Raw genomic sequence first — 16,879 nt, 5'->3', positions numbered from 1 at the left:
CTCACCTTTTCTTACCAACCAAACACACACCTAAGTCCATATAATTCATCTAAAACCATTGAATTTTATATAAGATATCTTCTAATGACCTTAAACTAGTTAAATGCAAGTTCTAATAAGAAGAAATTAATTGAAGGAGATAACTTATTGGTAGTGAAGTGGGATGGGTTCCATAGAAGAGGAATGAAGGAGTTCAACTCAATTAGTTAAGTTTAGACTAACTTCTAAGATAAGGATTTCGGCTCTACTCTAATGAATTTAGGCCATGTTTAGTATGATATAATCAACCACGGAATGAGAATTACATTACATGACTGATTAAATTATTTGGTTAGACTTTTTTTGAACAATGTAATGTAATTCAAATTACATTTGTAATCTTAATTTTTTAGCCCAAAACAATTGATATAGTTCTCTCGTTTTTATGACAAGCTCCTAGTTTTCTCTTGTTCGTGTGACAAGTTTCAAATTTATTTCATTTTCATTTTCTTTCTTGCTTCCTGTGAGGTTTCATCGTCAGTTCTCCAAGTCCAGGTCCCAGTTTGGAGGACTTTTATGCCAATCTTTTGTTACAAGAAAATCAAAATAGGGTTATGGTGACTGAAGGTGCGGAGAAGGAACAAGAAGAGGTTGCTCTAGATGAGCGGCAATGGTGTATTGTTGGCGTGTGTTAATGGAGAGGCCGGTTAATTTTCAAGTGTTCAAGAATACTATGACGATGGTATGGAGGCTGGTGAAAGGATTAGCTTATACGGAGCTAGGAAATAATGCTTTCATAATCCAGTTTTGCCATAAGATAGATCATGATAGGGTATTGAAAGGTGGTCTTTGGAGCTTCTCTCAGAATCTCCTTATTCTCCACCCACTTAAGGATGGTGAGAATCCTAGACAGGTTGAATTGAAAATGGTGGACTTTTGGATCTAGGTGCACGATTTACCATTTGGTTTCATATCTGAACGTGTTGCTAAGAACATTAATAATGCAACTGGCCAATATGTTGAAGCTGATCCAAGGAACTTTAATGACATGTGGTATGATTATATGAGAATTAAGGTCTGCCTTGAAGTTAGAAAGCAGCTCCGGCGAAGGTTACAGATCAAGAAACTAAGTGGTGACTGGGCTTGGGTTACTTTCAAATATAAGCGCTTGCCACCTTTTGTTTCTTCTACAGAATGTTGGGTCACTCAAATCGTTCATGTGTGAAGCTATTTGATTATCCTTCAATAACCAAGGAGCAGTTTGCTTGAGGTCCATAGTTGAGAGTGGATGGGAGGAAGGTGGCGCAGTTGGGTGAGAGGTGGGTTCAAAAACCGACGATGGGTGCTATTGACATGGCAGGTTGGGACAAGGAAAGTCTTAAGGAGGTTGATCTCCAACAACATAAGGAAACTAATTTTAGTCAACTACTAGTAAATCAGGAAGTTAGTTTATTGCATGGGGATACTATGATGGATTTGAGAAAAAATCTCGTGGTTGTGCATGGTAAGGAATCTGAGATGGATTTTTATGATGCTAAATGACGTCGGCAAGATCTCAAACCTAGCCTAGTAAATATTTTAACTGATGAATCAGGTCCAAAAAATGAGTTTTAGGCGGGTTCTGTGGCCCAGGCTCGCCCGGCCCAATGAGTTTTCTAATTTGGAATTGTCATGGGCTTGGGAATCCATGTACAATTCAAGAATTGAAGGACCTTATGTCCATTAAGAAATCCAAATTTTGTTCCTCATGGAGACTATTGTTGGATGGGATAGAGTGAATCGAGTTAAGAGGGTGTTGGGCTTTGAAGGTGTCTTTATGATAAGTCCAGTGGGTCATGGCTGAGGGCTTGCGCTATTATGGAAGGATAGGTCAACCTGCGCACTTCTTGGCTATAGTTCTAACTATATTTGTAACGTCCCATTTTTCTATTGAATCGAGTCGTTGCTTAGAGTCGAGTCGGGCTGATCCAAAACCCAGTTCGATCCATTAGATTCTAGAGTGGGCTAGAATGGGATGAAATTGAAATAAGGAAAAGAAGTGGACCTACTTGAAGGAAACAAAAAGATCAAAGTATAAGGATTAGGACTTGATTTCACTAAAGTATAAAGTTGAGGTAGTGAGTTGTACCATTTTGACACTTGAGGTACCATTTGGTAATTTTCACATAAAAATCAATGACATTTTAGAGACTACCCGTGGATTCCATTTCATTTTCATTTCTTCATCCTTATCTTCATTCTTCTTCCTCTACTTTCCTCTTACACTTTCCTTTCTCCATCACGTTTAATGGTGGTGAAGATTTTAATGGGAGTTAAGCATTAATTCAACTTCTATTCTATCCAAGTAAGTAAACCTTCTTGAATTTCATACTTGACTCATTTGGTGATATTGTTAGATAATTTATAAGAACTCTATTGTATAGGAGAGGTGAGCCAAAGGTAGAAGGAAGCTAAAAGAAGAGCTTAAGCTTATTGGTGTAAAGGTGTGATATCTCTTTTCATTTACCATTTTCTTTGCATGAGAAATTGTGTTGTGTGTTGCTAATGGGACAATATTGCTTCATGTTGAGTGGGAGGACTGGTAATGGTGAGAAACAGGGGAGAACAGGGGAGGTATTGAATAAGTGAAGTAAATAGTAAGTTTATGCTGAAACAGGGCTTGCTGGAAATTTTACCAGTAACTTCATCTTGATTTTGACCCCATTTAATGATGGAATTAGGAAGTGTCATAGAAGAGTTATTTGTTCCTCTATGTGTTAGCTTTACATGGGTTTTTGAATCATTCAAATCGGAGTTGTATATTGAGAGATATGATCAAAAGAGTACAGACAGTGCAGGCTGGAAAACGCGACGTGCGCGCGCGAATTGCATGAAGAGCTCGCGACTTGTGCCTGAAACTCACTGACTCTCATTTTGCACTGTACGCGCTCGCGACTTTCATTTGCGCGCTCGCGACTTTCACCTGAAACTCTCTGCCTCTCATTTGGCACTTCTCGCGCTCGCGACTTTCATTTGCGCGCTCGCGTACTTGGCCCTTGGCCTGTAAGCACTCGCGACCTTCATCGCGCGCTCGCGAATTTGGCCTGAGAACTCACTGTCTCTCATTTTGCACTCTACGCGCTCGCGACTTTCAAGTGCGTGCTCGCGACTTGTGCCCAATAACTCACTGTCTCTCATTTGGTGCTTTATGCGCTCGCGACCTTGCAAGGCGCGCTCGCGACTTGTGTTTTCATGCACTTTTGGACTTCTTTTTCTATGCAATTGGATTCCTTTGCTCACTTTGTATGCCTCCAATCATTTTACAACAAAAATACAACATTAAATCATGTATCAAAATAACATGCAAGCATGCAAATGATGTGAAATGAGGTAAACACAACTTGTAATTGTATTCTATGCAATTGTGAAATGATGTGAAATGGTGTATGAAGTTATGAATTCTATGCAATTGTATTCCTTTCTCAACTTGTATGTCTTCAACCATTTTAAAAAAAAAAAAAAAAAACAACATGAACACATGTATAAACACAAAATGCAAGCATGCAAATGGTGTGAAAATAACATGACACAAGCATGCAAATTATGACACAGTTACTTTGCTTTTGTTTTATCTATTGTCATTTCATTAATATGCTCCATTGAGGTTAGGTAGAAACCATGTAGATAAGGCTATGTCGCGACATAGAATAGCAGATTTGCGCCCCATACAGTTTGGTACTCCGGCTACAGGCCGTTGAGTGGATATGATTATACAGGCCATAGCAGCCAAGCATACAGTTTCATCCAGTTTCATATAGTTTTTCTTATCACTTTGGTTTCACTATAACCTTATGGAGCTATACAGTTATATCGACTACAAATTGCATAATCATACAGTATACTAAACAGCAAGAAAGATCATTAAGGGAAAATGAAAATATCATGATATGTGTGCTTACATTCCATATGTGAGTAAATGTTTATTTCTACATATGTATGTGCTTATATGTTTCTTCATTCATTGTGATATTCACTGAGTTTAATCAAAGTTGCAGAGTTCATACAGCATAAAGAACATCAGGTAAGATTATGAAAGTATCATGTTATATATGCTTACAAGTTTACTTATTTAATTCTTAAGGAGCCATACAGTCATGAGATGTTATTAATCATAACTTATATGATGTGACTAAAAGTGCATAAGTCATACAGCGTAATGAATAGCAAGTAAGACAATGAACATATACTGTTATGTAATCTTACATGTTTATTGATTTCATTCATACAACACAATGAACAGCAGGTAAGATCATGATAGTATCATAAGGTGTGATTTAAGGTTCATGTAAAGGAGTTATGAGATAATTAGAACTAAATTATTGATGTTTATGAATTAGAAGTTTATTCATTATTATAAAGAGACATTTACGTTGAAATTTGTATTTTAAGTTAGTTGACATCGCACTTTGTTTAGTATGTGAATTATGAGCACCACTGAGTTTTATACTCAGCGCGTCGATTTTTATCACGCGTAGGTTGAAGATCGTGGTTGATACTTGAAGACTTGAGGAGTACGTTCAAAGCAGAAGTGACTAACTTGGTCATAGTAGATTGAGAGTTGTAATATTAAGAATTATGGCATGTATTAAGATTTATGGCATGTATAATTATTATGTTTGTTAGAGCTTATGTGATTGTAAATATAATTGAAACATGTAATTATTTTGGTGTAAGTAGTTGGAGATAAGAATAATACTTATGAAATGATTGAAGATGAAATAGTTTACTATAGTTGGTATGATTAGGTCATGAAAAACTTGATATAGATTCTGAATGAAATTAATTGCTAGATATTAAATGCTATTGAGGATTTATACAATTATGAAAAGATATATAAAGTGTTATTGTGTTATGATGATTCTTTGGAGACGTTGGAAGTTTAGAGTGTAATTGGGAGTAGTTTATATTAATATTTTTCATACAGTATGATATCCGCATGGCAGGACATAGGTTCAACCAGATTGTAGCGTCTCGGCTCGGTTCATTCGGGTTAACGGGTGGACCGAGAAGGGATGTTACAATTTTTGGTATCAGAGCCTAGGTTTAGGCGGTTCTCGGACTATATGTGTATCTATGTAGGAAGTTATCTGTTTTGCAGTGAGAGTATGAGTAATTTAAGTTAAAGACATGCCATATTGGTTTGATTGGAAACAACCAGCCATTGGAGAATGATGTCGTGGTAAGTGGAGTATATATTGAGGTTCCTATTGATGATTACTGGTTATATCCTTTTAGACCATTATTCATGGAGGATATGCTTAGAGAATAATGGATAGGGAATTCGTTGTAGTGGTTATTGGAGATGAAATATTATTGAGGCATTAAGGATTTGTGTACTTTCGTGAGTTGATATGAGTTCTCAATGTTATAAGTATTATGAGATGTATTTTGAAACTGATTTTTATCCATGATTGTGATAGCATGAATGACTTGTAAAAATGTTTGTTCATGTTGACTCCAGAAGAAGCATAGTTTATGTTGCTTCTGAACAAATGATTTTTCTATGAAAATTCTTCTTTTCTCTAAACACTTGGAAAAAAAAAATATAATAACAATATTTTAAATTTTCAAGTGTGGTTTTCTAAAGTTTTGATAAATGAAAAGATTATTTTATAAATGACAATGAAGTCACTTGTATAGATTCATGAGCTGTGAAGTATATTGGGTTATGACTTAAACATGAAAATAACATATATGTATATACAGATGTAAGATGTAGTGTAACCTTGTATGGTTGTGTACGCAAAAAGCTATATTAAGTTATGCATGATTAAGAGTCTAAAGGTGAAATGATGTGACTGTGAAATGTATGCATAAAATGCATGAATGTGTGTACATGTGCCTATGGAAGGAGTATGTTGAGGATGAGTTGCTAGTATTATCTAATAAGAAAACAAACTGATTCGGATTTAAGGACATTAGAATCTATTTACGAAGAGTATTGATGTTTACATGATTGTGGTTAATGGAATATATTATGACTATTGAGATAAGCATTTTGCTGGATAGAATACACATATACATATATTCATTGGTGTAGTTACATAAATGATCTTAATGATGAATGATTTGATGTGATTTGCTCTAAGAATGGGTGATGAGTATTTTTCATAAGAACTAATGTCATTATTTCAAGCCATTTATGAGAAGTGATTTCCATTTATGAGAAATACTTACTATTTGGTGGAGTCAAGTATATTGTGGTGTTCATCAGCTATTTTGCAAATGTATGACTATCAGGAATCATATAAAGTACTATGGTTATAAGAAAAGTATGGTGATTCTTAGGATGAAGTCAATTATTTAACTCTTGATGAGCCTAGTAGTGAAGCTGTATGAATTGTAGCACCTTGAGGGTTAATATGGTATAAGTATGAATTATATTCAACAAGATTTAGTTTTTGAGGTTTAAAATATTTGGTGAATTCTAGATATTTTGTAAGTTTATTGAGAGATTCTCTGATTCGAAAAAAAAAAAAGAGAAGTAAATGACTCCTAAACACCAAATGAAGATAATTATGTTATATAAATACTGGACCATGATGATGAAGTGAAATGATGAATGACATTGGGCATGGAAAGATAGTTGTCCAACTATTGAATTGATGTTATACCAAGAAATTAGGTAAGTAAGAATGGATCTAGTCATGGTATTGAATTAAGATTAAGAAAAGCATCAATTACAGAAGTAAAGGAGTATGAATTAGGAAGATTTAAATGAGATGATAATCAGTCAGAGTTTTGTGACAAATTAGGAACCATGGTTATTAAGATTTGATGGAAATAGAAGTAAAGATGCATCAGAGTATATACAATATCAGACTTACTATCCTGTGAGAGTTCATGAATATATACAAATTGTGGTTCGTGTTGATCTCACTATGTGCATATGAGAATAAATTCTGAGCCAAAATGATCAAGTTTTTATCAGTGATCATTCTTCAGACAGAAATGATTGGTTAATCATTAATAGAAGTATTTATAAGTCATGGATGATTTATAGATTTATGTGAGCTATCTATAATTCAAAAAAAAAAAAAAAAAAAAAAAGAAGAAGGGTGGAATTGCTATCACCTAGTGAATTCTATTTGGATGGGACTACCAAATCATTATGGATAAATGGTCAAGTTGAGATAATCTATATGGCACATTGCATGATTTGCATAATTTTGTGATTGTGTATAATTACTTTCATGTATTAACATTTGGAACTTTCGTTTCATTTTGTTTTCTTCTTGAGTGGAACTTGCAAGTATGCATGTATGATTATATGTATATATGCATGACAGTGGATGAGAAGAAATACCATGACGACATGAAGTTGTTCATACAGTTATGAACATAAATTATATGATCTCAGGATATGTTTCTATAATCTCATCATGCTTTATGAGAATTTATTGTATGCAAATCTTTGAATAGGCTATTGCAATGAAATGCCTTGATATGTATATGAGATGATGATATGATATGTGTATGATATGATATGTCTATGAGATACTGATATGTTTGGTATGGGCGGTATATAGGTCTTTGGATTGAGTGCTGATATGGATTGGATAGATTAGCTAGTATGGATGTTCATTTGGGAGAATCATGTGGAGAACATAAGGCTAGTGAGTGCTAGCCGATTAACGAAGAATCTGAGTTGGAAACTATTATGAGAGTTGTAAGTGTTTAATGTAAGCGAATTTCGAGGACGAAATTCTTTAAGGGGGGTAGAACTGTAACGTCCCATTTTTCTATTGAATCGAGTCGTTGCTTAGAGTCGAGTCGGCCTGATCCAAAACCCGGTTCGATCCATTAGATTCTAGAGTGGGCTAGAATGGGATGAAATTGAAATAAGGAAAAGAAGTGGACCTACTTGAAGGAAACAAAAAGATCAAAGTATAAGAATTAAGACTTGATTTCACTAAAGTATAAAGTTGAGGTATTGAGTTGTACCATTTTGACACTTGAGGTACCATTTGGTAATTTTCACATAAAAATCAATGACATTCTAGAGACTACCCGTGGATTCCATTTCATTTTCATTTCTTCATCCTTATCTTCATTCTTCTTCCTCTACTTTCCTCTTACACTTTCCTTTCTCCATCACGTTTAATGGTGGTGAAGATTTTAATGGGAGTTAAGCATTAATTCAACTTCTATTCTATCCAAGTAAGTAAACCTTCTTGAATTTCATACATGACTCATTTGGTGATATTGTTAGATAATTTATAAGAACTCTATTGTATAGGAGAGGTGAGCCAAAGGTAGAAGGAAGCTAAAAGAAGAGCTTAAGCTTATTGGCGTAAAGGTGTGATATCTCTTTTCATTTACCATTTTCTTTGCATGAGAAATTGTGTGGTGTGTTGCTAATGAGACAATATTGCTTCATGTTGAGTGGGAGGACTGGTAATGGTGAGAAACAGGGGAGAACAGGGGAGGTATTGAATAAGTGAAGTAAATAGTAAGTTTATGCTGAAACAGGGCTTGCTGGAAATTTTACCAGTAACTTCATCTTGATTTTAACCCTATTTAATGATGGAATTAGGAAGTGTCATAGAAGAGTTATTTGTTCCTCTATGTGTTATCTTTACATGGGTTTTTGAATCATTCAAATCGGAGTTGTATATTGAGAGATATGATCAAAAGAGTACAGACAGTGCAGGCTGGAAAACGCGACGCGCGCGCGCGAATTGCATGAAGAGCTCGCGACTTGTGCCTGAAACTCACTGACTCTCATTTTGCACTGTACGCGCTCGCGACTTTCATTTGTGCGCTCGCGTACTTGGCCCTTGGCCTGTAAGCACTCGCGACCTTCATCGCGCGCTCGCGAATTTGGCCTGGGAACTCACTGTCTCTCATTTTGCACTCTATGCGGTCGCGACTTTCAAGTCCGCGCTCGCGACTTTCAAGTCCGCGCTCGCGACTTGTGCCCAATAACTCACTGTCTCTCATTTGGTGCTTTACGCGCTCGCGACCTTGCAAGGCGCGCTCGCGACTTGTGTTTTCATGCACTTTTGGACTTCTTTTTCTATGCAATTGGATTCCTTTGCTCACTTTGTATGCCTCCAATCATTTTACAACAAAAATACAACATTAAATCATGTATCAAAACAACATGCAAGCATGCAAATGATGTGAAATGAGGTAAACACAACTTGTAATTGTATTCTATGCAATTGTGAAATGATGTGAAATGGTGTATGAAGTTATGAATTCTATGCAATTGTATTCCTTTCTCAACTTGTATGTCTTCAACCATTTTAAAACAAAACAAAAAAAACAACATGAACACATGTATAAACACAAATGCAAGCATGCAAATGGTGTGAAAATAACATGACACAAGCATGCAAATTATGACACAGTTACTTTGCTTTTGTTTTATCTATTGTCATTTCATTAATATGCTTCATTGAGGTTAGGTAGAAACCATGTAGATAAGGCTATGTCGCGACATAGAATAGCAGATTTGCGCCCCATACAGTTTGGTTCTCCGGCTACAGGCCGTTGAGTGGATATGATTATACAGGCCATAGCAGCCAAGCATACAGTTTCATCCAGTTTCATATAGTTTTTCTTATCACTTTGGTTTCACTATAACCTTATGGAGCTATACAGTTATATCGACTACAAATTGCATAATCATACAGTATACTAAACAGCAAGAAAGATCATTAAGGGAAAATGAAAATATCATGATATGTGTGCTTACATTCCATATGTGAGTAAATGTTTATTTCTACATATGTATGTGCTTATATGTTTCTTCATTCATTGTGATATTCACTGAGTTTAATCAAAGTTGCAGAGTTCATACAGCATAAAGAACATCAGGTAAGATTATGAAAGTATCATGTTATATATGCTTACAAGTTTACTTATTTAATTCTTAAGGAGCCATACAATCATGAGATGTTATTAATCATAACTTATATGATGTGACTAAAAGTGCATAAGTCATACAGCATAATGAATAGCAAGTAAGACAATGAACATATACTGTTATGTAATCTTACATGTTTATTGATTTCATTCATACAACACAATGAACAGCAGGTAAGATCATGATAGTATCATAAGGTGTGATTTAAGGTTCATGTAAAGGAGTTATGAGATAATTAGAACTAAATTATTGATGTTTATGAATTAGAAGTTTATTCGTTGTTATAAAGAGACATTTACGTTGAAATTTGTATTTTAAGTTAGTTGTCATCGCACTTTGTTTAGTATGTGAATTATGAGCATCACTGAGTTTTATACTCAGCGCGTCGATTTTTATCACGCGTAGGTTGAAGATCGTGGTTGATACTTGAAGACTTGAGGAGTACGTTCAAAGCAGAAGTGACTAACTTGGTCATAGTAGATTGAGAGTTGTAATATTAAGAATTATGGCATGTATTAAGATTTATGGCATGTATAATTATTATGTTTGTTAGAGCTTATGTGATTGTAAATATAATTTAAACATGTAATTATTTTGGTGTAAGTAGTTGGAGATAAGAATAATACTTATGAAATGATTGAAGATGAAATAGTTTACTATAGTTGGTATGATTAGGTCATGAAAAACTTGATATAGATTCTGAATGAAATTAATTGCTAGATATTAAATGCTATTGAGGATTTATACAATTATGAAAAGATATATAAAGTGTTATTGTGTTATGATGATTCTTTGGAGACGTTGGAAGTTTAGAGTGTAATTGGGAGTAGTTTATATTAATATTTTTCATACAGTATGATATCCGCATGGCAGGACATAGGTTCAACCAGATTGTAGCGTCTCGGCTCGGTTCATTCGGGTTAACGGGTGGACCGGGAAGGGATGTTACAATATTCATGTTAAAATATCTGTCGAAGGTGTTCCTCCTTATCGTTTCACTGGGTTCTATGGTTACCTTGAGCATTCTCCAAGGCAAGCATCTTAGAACTTAATGATTTCGCTGAAGGACAAGTCTCCCCTCCCTTGGATAATGGCTGGAGACTTTAATGACATGCTTTTGCATAGGGAGAAACAAGGTCGTATCCCTCAACCTTATTAGCTCATCAATGGCTTTCGGTCTACTGCGAAAAGATATGGGCTCGTTGATATACCAAGGTAATCATTTTACATTGGAGAGAGGAAGGGTTTCTAGCGAGTGGGTTTGTGAAAGACTAGACCAAGCGCTGACTTCAACGGGCTGGCGGTAAACTTTTCTTGATGCTACTCTTTATAATATCGATACTATTAATAGTGATCACTGGACCATTTTCTTAAATATTGGCATTACTGTTATTCAGTATTCTGCCCGACCGTTCCGCTTTGAAAACTCCTAGCTTCGTGAGCTGAATTTTAAGGAGACTGTCCATGAGGCATGGAGGTCAGGAGTGGGTCTTAGTATCAAGGATCAGAGTGCATGATGTGGAGCCTTTTTAGAAGAATAGGGGGTAGGAAGAAGCAGCGAGAGTTTTAAAGATAAGGTGCAAAATTACCGTCAACAAATATCTCGTTATAAATTGAAAATGGATGCTAATTCAATTCAGCTATATCGAGCAGCAAAAGCAACAACTCCTTAAGCAATAAGATGACTATTGGCGCCAGCACCTAAACAGTATTGGCTTCTTTTATGGGGAATCGAATACGAAGTACTTCCATCAAATCGCCTCTTATCGCAAAAAGAAGAACAACTTTTCTTTCCTGCGAGACTCCAATGGGTCCCGTTGGGTGGGATTCAGGTTTGCAAGATCTTATTATTTCTTATTTTATGGAGTTATTTACCTTTGATTCAGGTGATAGTAATACGATTCTGGACTGTGTGGAGTGTCGCGTGACTGAAGATCAAAATAATTGGCTTCAACAGGATTTTACCATAGACGAGATTCGAGAGGCTATCTTCAATATGCATCCGGATAAAGCCCTTGGGCCTGATGGGTTTAATCCGGCTTTCTATCAACATTTCTAGGATACTGTTAAAGATGAGGTTAGTTCTGCTTCCCTTGCTTGTTTGAATTTAGGTCAGTCTCTACCAGGGAATAATCAGACTACTATTTTTTTAATTCCAAAAAAGAAGGACCCTGAACTTGTATTTGATTTAAGGCCAATTTCTTTATGTAATGTTATTGACAAGTTTGTTTGTAAAGCATTAACTAACCGTATAAAGGCTTGTTTCTCAATGGTGATCTCCGAATTGCAAAAGTGCCTTTGTGCCAGGTCGTTTTATCACAGATAATATAATGATCGCTTTTGAAGTAATGCACTCGCTCAAAAGGAAGAATAGTGGAAAGAAGAGATTTGTAGCGCTAAAAATGGACATGACCAAGGCATATGATCGAGTTGAGTAGGGTTTTTTGAAAGATTTGATGTTAAAGATGGGTTTTTATCAGGCTTGGGTGGAAAAAATAATGGTTGTAATTACTTCAGTTTCCTATGGTTTTTACCATGATGGTCGTAGTTTTTGTCTAGTGTTGCCAGAGCGCGAACTGCGGCAAGGTGACCTATGTCACCATACCTTTTCATTTTGTGTGCTGAGGCTCTTTCGGCCCTTCTATCCTCATTTTAGTTAAGGGGCAGCTACATGGCTATAGGGTAGGTCGTGGGGCTCCTACAGTCTCACATCTGTTTTTTGCTGACGACTCCCTATTTTTCTTTAAAGCCAACACTGCTGAAGCTTATGTGATCAAGCACTGTTTAACGTTGTAACAACAAGCTTCAAGACAGCAGGTAAATTACAGTAAATCAAAAATTCATTTTAGCCCCAACACAGCTCAAGAAGATCAGTGCAATATTTGCCAATTACTGGGAGTGGTACAGGTTCATTCTTTTACTAAATACCTCAGTTTGCCGCCAGTAGTAGGTCATAACAAGAGAGAGGTATTTAATTTTGTTCTTGATAAAATTTGGACTTGTTTAAATAAGTGGAAGAGAAAGTCGCTAAGTCAGGCATGGAAAGAGGTGCTAATCAAGACAGTTATTCAAGCTATCCCGAACTATCTTATGTCGATTTTTCTATTACCTATAGGTATCTGTGATATAATAGAAAAGGCTATGAACATGTTCTGATGGCAAGGAGATACAGATTCCAGTTCTGGGTTCATTGGCTTGCTTGGAAGGCTTTATGCAAGTCAAAATTAGAAGGGGGTCTTGGTTTTCGAACTATACGAGAATTTAACTTAGCTTTACTAGCAAAGCAAAGTTGGTGTTTTATTAATGATCCCTCCGCTCGTATTTCTAAGGTTTATAAAACTTAATACTTTAGAGATACTTCTTTCTTAGAAACAGAAAAGGGAAATAATCCAAGCTTTATTTGGTCCAGTATTCGAGCTACTCAAGCACTGCTGAAAATGGTTCTTCTTCATCATATTGGTGATAGGAAAGATATATCAGTTTTTTCTGACCCATGGGTTCCAAATCTTTCTCAGTTTAAAGTCTCATCAGGTAACAATTTTGGAATTAAGGGTATTAAAGTCTCTAACTTGTTTTTGCATGGCAGGAAAGCATGGGATTCTAAAGCCTTGGGTTTGTTGTTTCTAAGGAGGTGCTACCATTCTAAAAATTCCTTTATCAGTTTCGGTCCATAATGACTCTTGGCTATGGTCTTTTGAATCTAAAGAGATATACACTGTTAAGAGCGGTTACTATTTGTTCAAGTCCACTCAACTAGCTACTGCTCAAAATAATCGGGATATTTGGCGTAAATTATGGAAAGTGGATGTTCCAAAAAAAAATCTCTAATTTTGTCTGGCATGCCATGTCAAATGTCCCTCCTATTTATTCAAATCTGGCTGCCCGCCATATGGAGGTTGATGTCATTTGCCCCACCTGTGGTTGTGAGACAGAATCTATTATTCATTCTTTATATAGCTCTATGATTATGCTCAATCAATATGGAGGAGAAAATTTATTGGATGGTGGGGTGTAATGGAGAATGTGGCTAACTAGTTTTTAATGGTGTTTCAAAGAAGCTCTTTGGATGATCAAGCTATAATCTTTCACATTGCTTGGGAGTTATGGTGGCAGCAGAAAACCAAAGGATTTGGCATCAAAGTTCACCTAGTGAAGCAGTGGTTTTCAAAAGGGCAATGCAATTTAGGCATGAGTGAATACAAACTTAGGCTGGTCGGGTTTTGCAATTGCGTTGTCATCTTCATCAACCTGCTATATTAGAAATGGTCCCCTCCTATCGCTACTAGACTCAAGTTAAATGTTGATGTAGCTTTCCTGTTAGAGTCAAGGTCTGCTAGGTGTGGTTGGATCTTAAGAGATCATGCAAGTGCTTGTGTGGGAGGTGGAGTGATGGCCCTTGGTTCTATGGCTAATGCGTTGATTGCAAAAACTTTGGATTTTAGAGAAGCATTAAGTTGGTTAAAAAGGAAGGGTTGGATAGTAGAAATTGATATTGAGTTCGATTCTCAACTATTGGTCCAAGCTTTTCGAAGTGTTTCTCATGACATTTCTTATTTTAGTTCCATTCTTCATGATTGTAAAACTCTCTTAAATGAGTTTTCATCATTTTCTGTGTCTTTTGTTAAAAAACCAGCGAATCAGGTAGCTCATTTGTTAGCTCGAGCATCTGTTTCTTTGTCTATTTAGTGGATTGGGAGTTTAACCATCCATCTTTTATTTCTAATGTATTGGCTTTTGATTTAATTAATTAATTAATAAAGCCAGTTTTGAATTTAAAAAAAAAAAAAGAAGATTACATGTGTAATCTTCATTACTTATATTGATGTAATATTCATTATATCAAAAAAACATGTATTGTCTGCATCAAGGACATGTAATACCAATTACATCAAGTTACTTTCATAAAAGCTTTACCATTTAAGGCTATTTAACAATGCTACCTCTCCACCACAACCACCACCACTGCTTAACCACTACTCCACCACCCCTACCACCACCTCAATCACCATCACCATCACCTCAACCGCCATCACTCCAGCACTCCCACCACCACCACCTCCTCAACCACCATCACCACCTCAACTACCGCCATTACTCCACCACCTCAACCACCATCGCTCCTCCACCTTAACCACCACCACCGCTGCTTCACCACATCACCACCACCTTACCATCGCTCCACTACCATCACCACTGCTCCATCACCTCCATCTCAATTACCACCACCACCTCAACCACCAATCATAACACCATCACCACTCCACCACCACCACTGCTCCATCACTCCTCCACCTCAACCACCACCACTGCTCCAACACATCACCACCACCTTAACCACCATCACCTCAACTACCACCATTATCGCTTCACCACCATCACCACTGCTCCACCGCCACCTCAACCACCAATCATAACACCATCACCACTCCACCACCACCACTGCTCCATCACTCCTCCACCTCAACCACCACCACTGCTCCAACACATCACCACCACCTTAACCACCATCACCTCAACTACCACCATTATCGCTTCACCACCATCACCACTGCTCCACCGCCTTCACCTCAACCACCATCATCAACACCAGCGCTCTACTACCATCATCACGACCACAATTATCACTCTTCGTTGCTGCCAGCACCACCACCTCAATCACTCTACCACGACCACCATAGCCACCACCCTACCACTACCTCAATCACTCTACCACAACACCACCCTACCACCACCATATAATAAAAATTATATTTTGGTGTTTAATATGCAACACGGAATAAAAATTATATTTTATTATAGAAACGGGAAGAATAGAATGAAAAATCAATAAAAAGATCAAAATATCCATAATTTTATGTTGTAATTTAATTTATTCAATGAAAATTTATGAAAAAAATTTAATTTCTAATGACTTAATTCACTTTTATTTTGTTATATTGCATTAGGAACGAGCATTCGGTTCGGCCAATTTGGTTCGGTGAATAAATTTTTCGTTAAAAGTTCGATTAAAGAAAATTAAAATTTCGGTGATCGGTTAAAAATTAATTTAATTGAATCAATCAAATTAATTGACTCTCAAAACTATATTATTTTAATTAAGTAAATAATAAAATTAAAAATTAAAAATATTTCAGTTTTTATTTTGATTAAGTAGTAATTAATAACTTTGGTTCATTTTTATTTCGATTAAAGTCGGTTAATCATAAATTTCAGTTAAGTTTCGTTGGTTAATTAAGTTTTTATCTTCTTTAACTTTGGTTCAATTAGGAATCAAAATTATTTTGGCCAAAACGGTTCGGTTAAAAAATTAATTCGGTTAAGTAAAAAAAATTTTGAATAATTTATTTCGATTAAAAATTTTATTTAAATTGATCGAACTGGTCAAATGATCATCCCTAAATTACATTTTCTTTGGCTTACCTCTTAATTTTTTAGTTGAAATAAATTTATAAATCTAAATGACATTTAATAGCTTAATATAATGAATAGTTTTTAGTTCAGATTTTTTTTTTGTATTAATAATGGTGTGATGCTGGTGGTAGAGTGGTGGTGTTGGTGGTAGTGGCGCTGTGATTAGTGGTGGTAGTGTTTTAATTACGTTATATTACCTATTTACAAACAAATACAAAAATGGAATGGTGATTACATTCCATAAATTTTATCAATTATATTACCAAACATAATAATAGAATCTTAATTACATTCCATTCAATTATATTTTTCATTGCATTACATTTTTGATTATATTATATTGCATTACATCCGACCAAACATAACTTTATAGTTGATGGTGTTGAAATTGAATTATGTATATAAATGATGAACTAAGAGAGGAATAAGGTGCTAGAGAAAAGGTGGTTTGTGAAAGTTTGAGCATCAATTGGCTAGTGGAGAGAGGTAGGCTATCAAACCCAAATTTTAGTTAAGTTTAATTAATATTATTGAAATTAATGTTGAGTGGAGAATTATAAGTTAAGCTTATAATGG

At 35.7% G+C, this 16,879-nt stretch overlaps 1 protein-coding gene across 1 annotated transcript; it reads left to right on the top strand.

Moving 5' to 3' along the window:
• The first annotated feature begins 13,329 nt into the window (after nt 1–13,329).
• Nucleotides 13,330–14,578, top strand: LOC149494839 (uncharacterized). The gene is made up of 3 exons (XM_089724439.1): nt 13,330–13,423; nt 13,479–13,504; nt 14,153–14,578. Exons 1-3 carry the CDS (start codon nt 13,330–13,332, stop codon nt 14,576–14,578), a joined length of 546 nt encoding a protein of 181 aa, XP_089580565.1.
• The last annotated feature ends 2,301 nt before the right edge of the window (nt 14,579–16,879 follow it).

The sequence above is a fragment of the Jatropha curcas genome, chromosome 7 (genome assembly GCF_041381405.1).
Source record: "Jatropha curcas cultivar XTBG-Jc1 chromosome 7, XTBG_Jcur_1.0, whole genome shotgun sequence".
NCBI lineage: Eukaryota > Viridiplantae > Streptophyta > Magnoliopsida > Malpighiales > Euphorbiaceae > Jatropha > Jatropha curcas.
The sequence above is the reverse complement of the archived record's forward strand: the minus strand, read 5'-3'. Positions and strand labels throughout refer to the sequence as shown.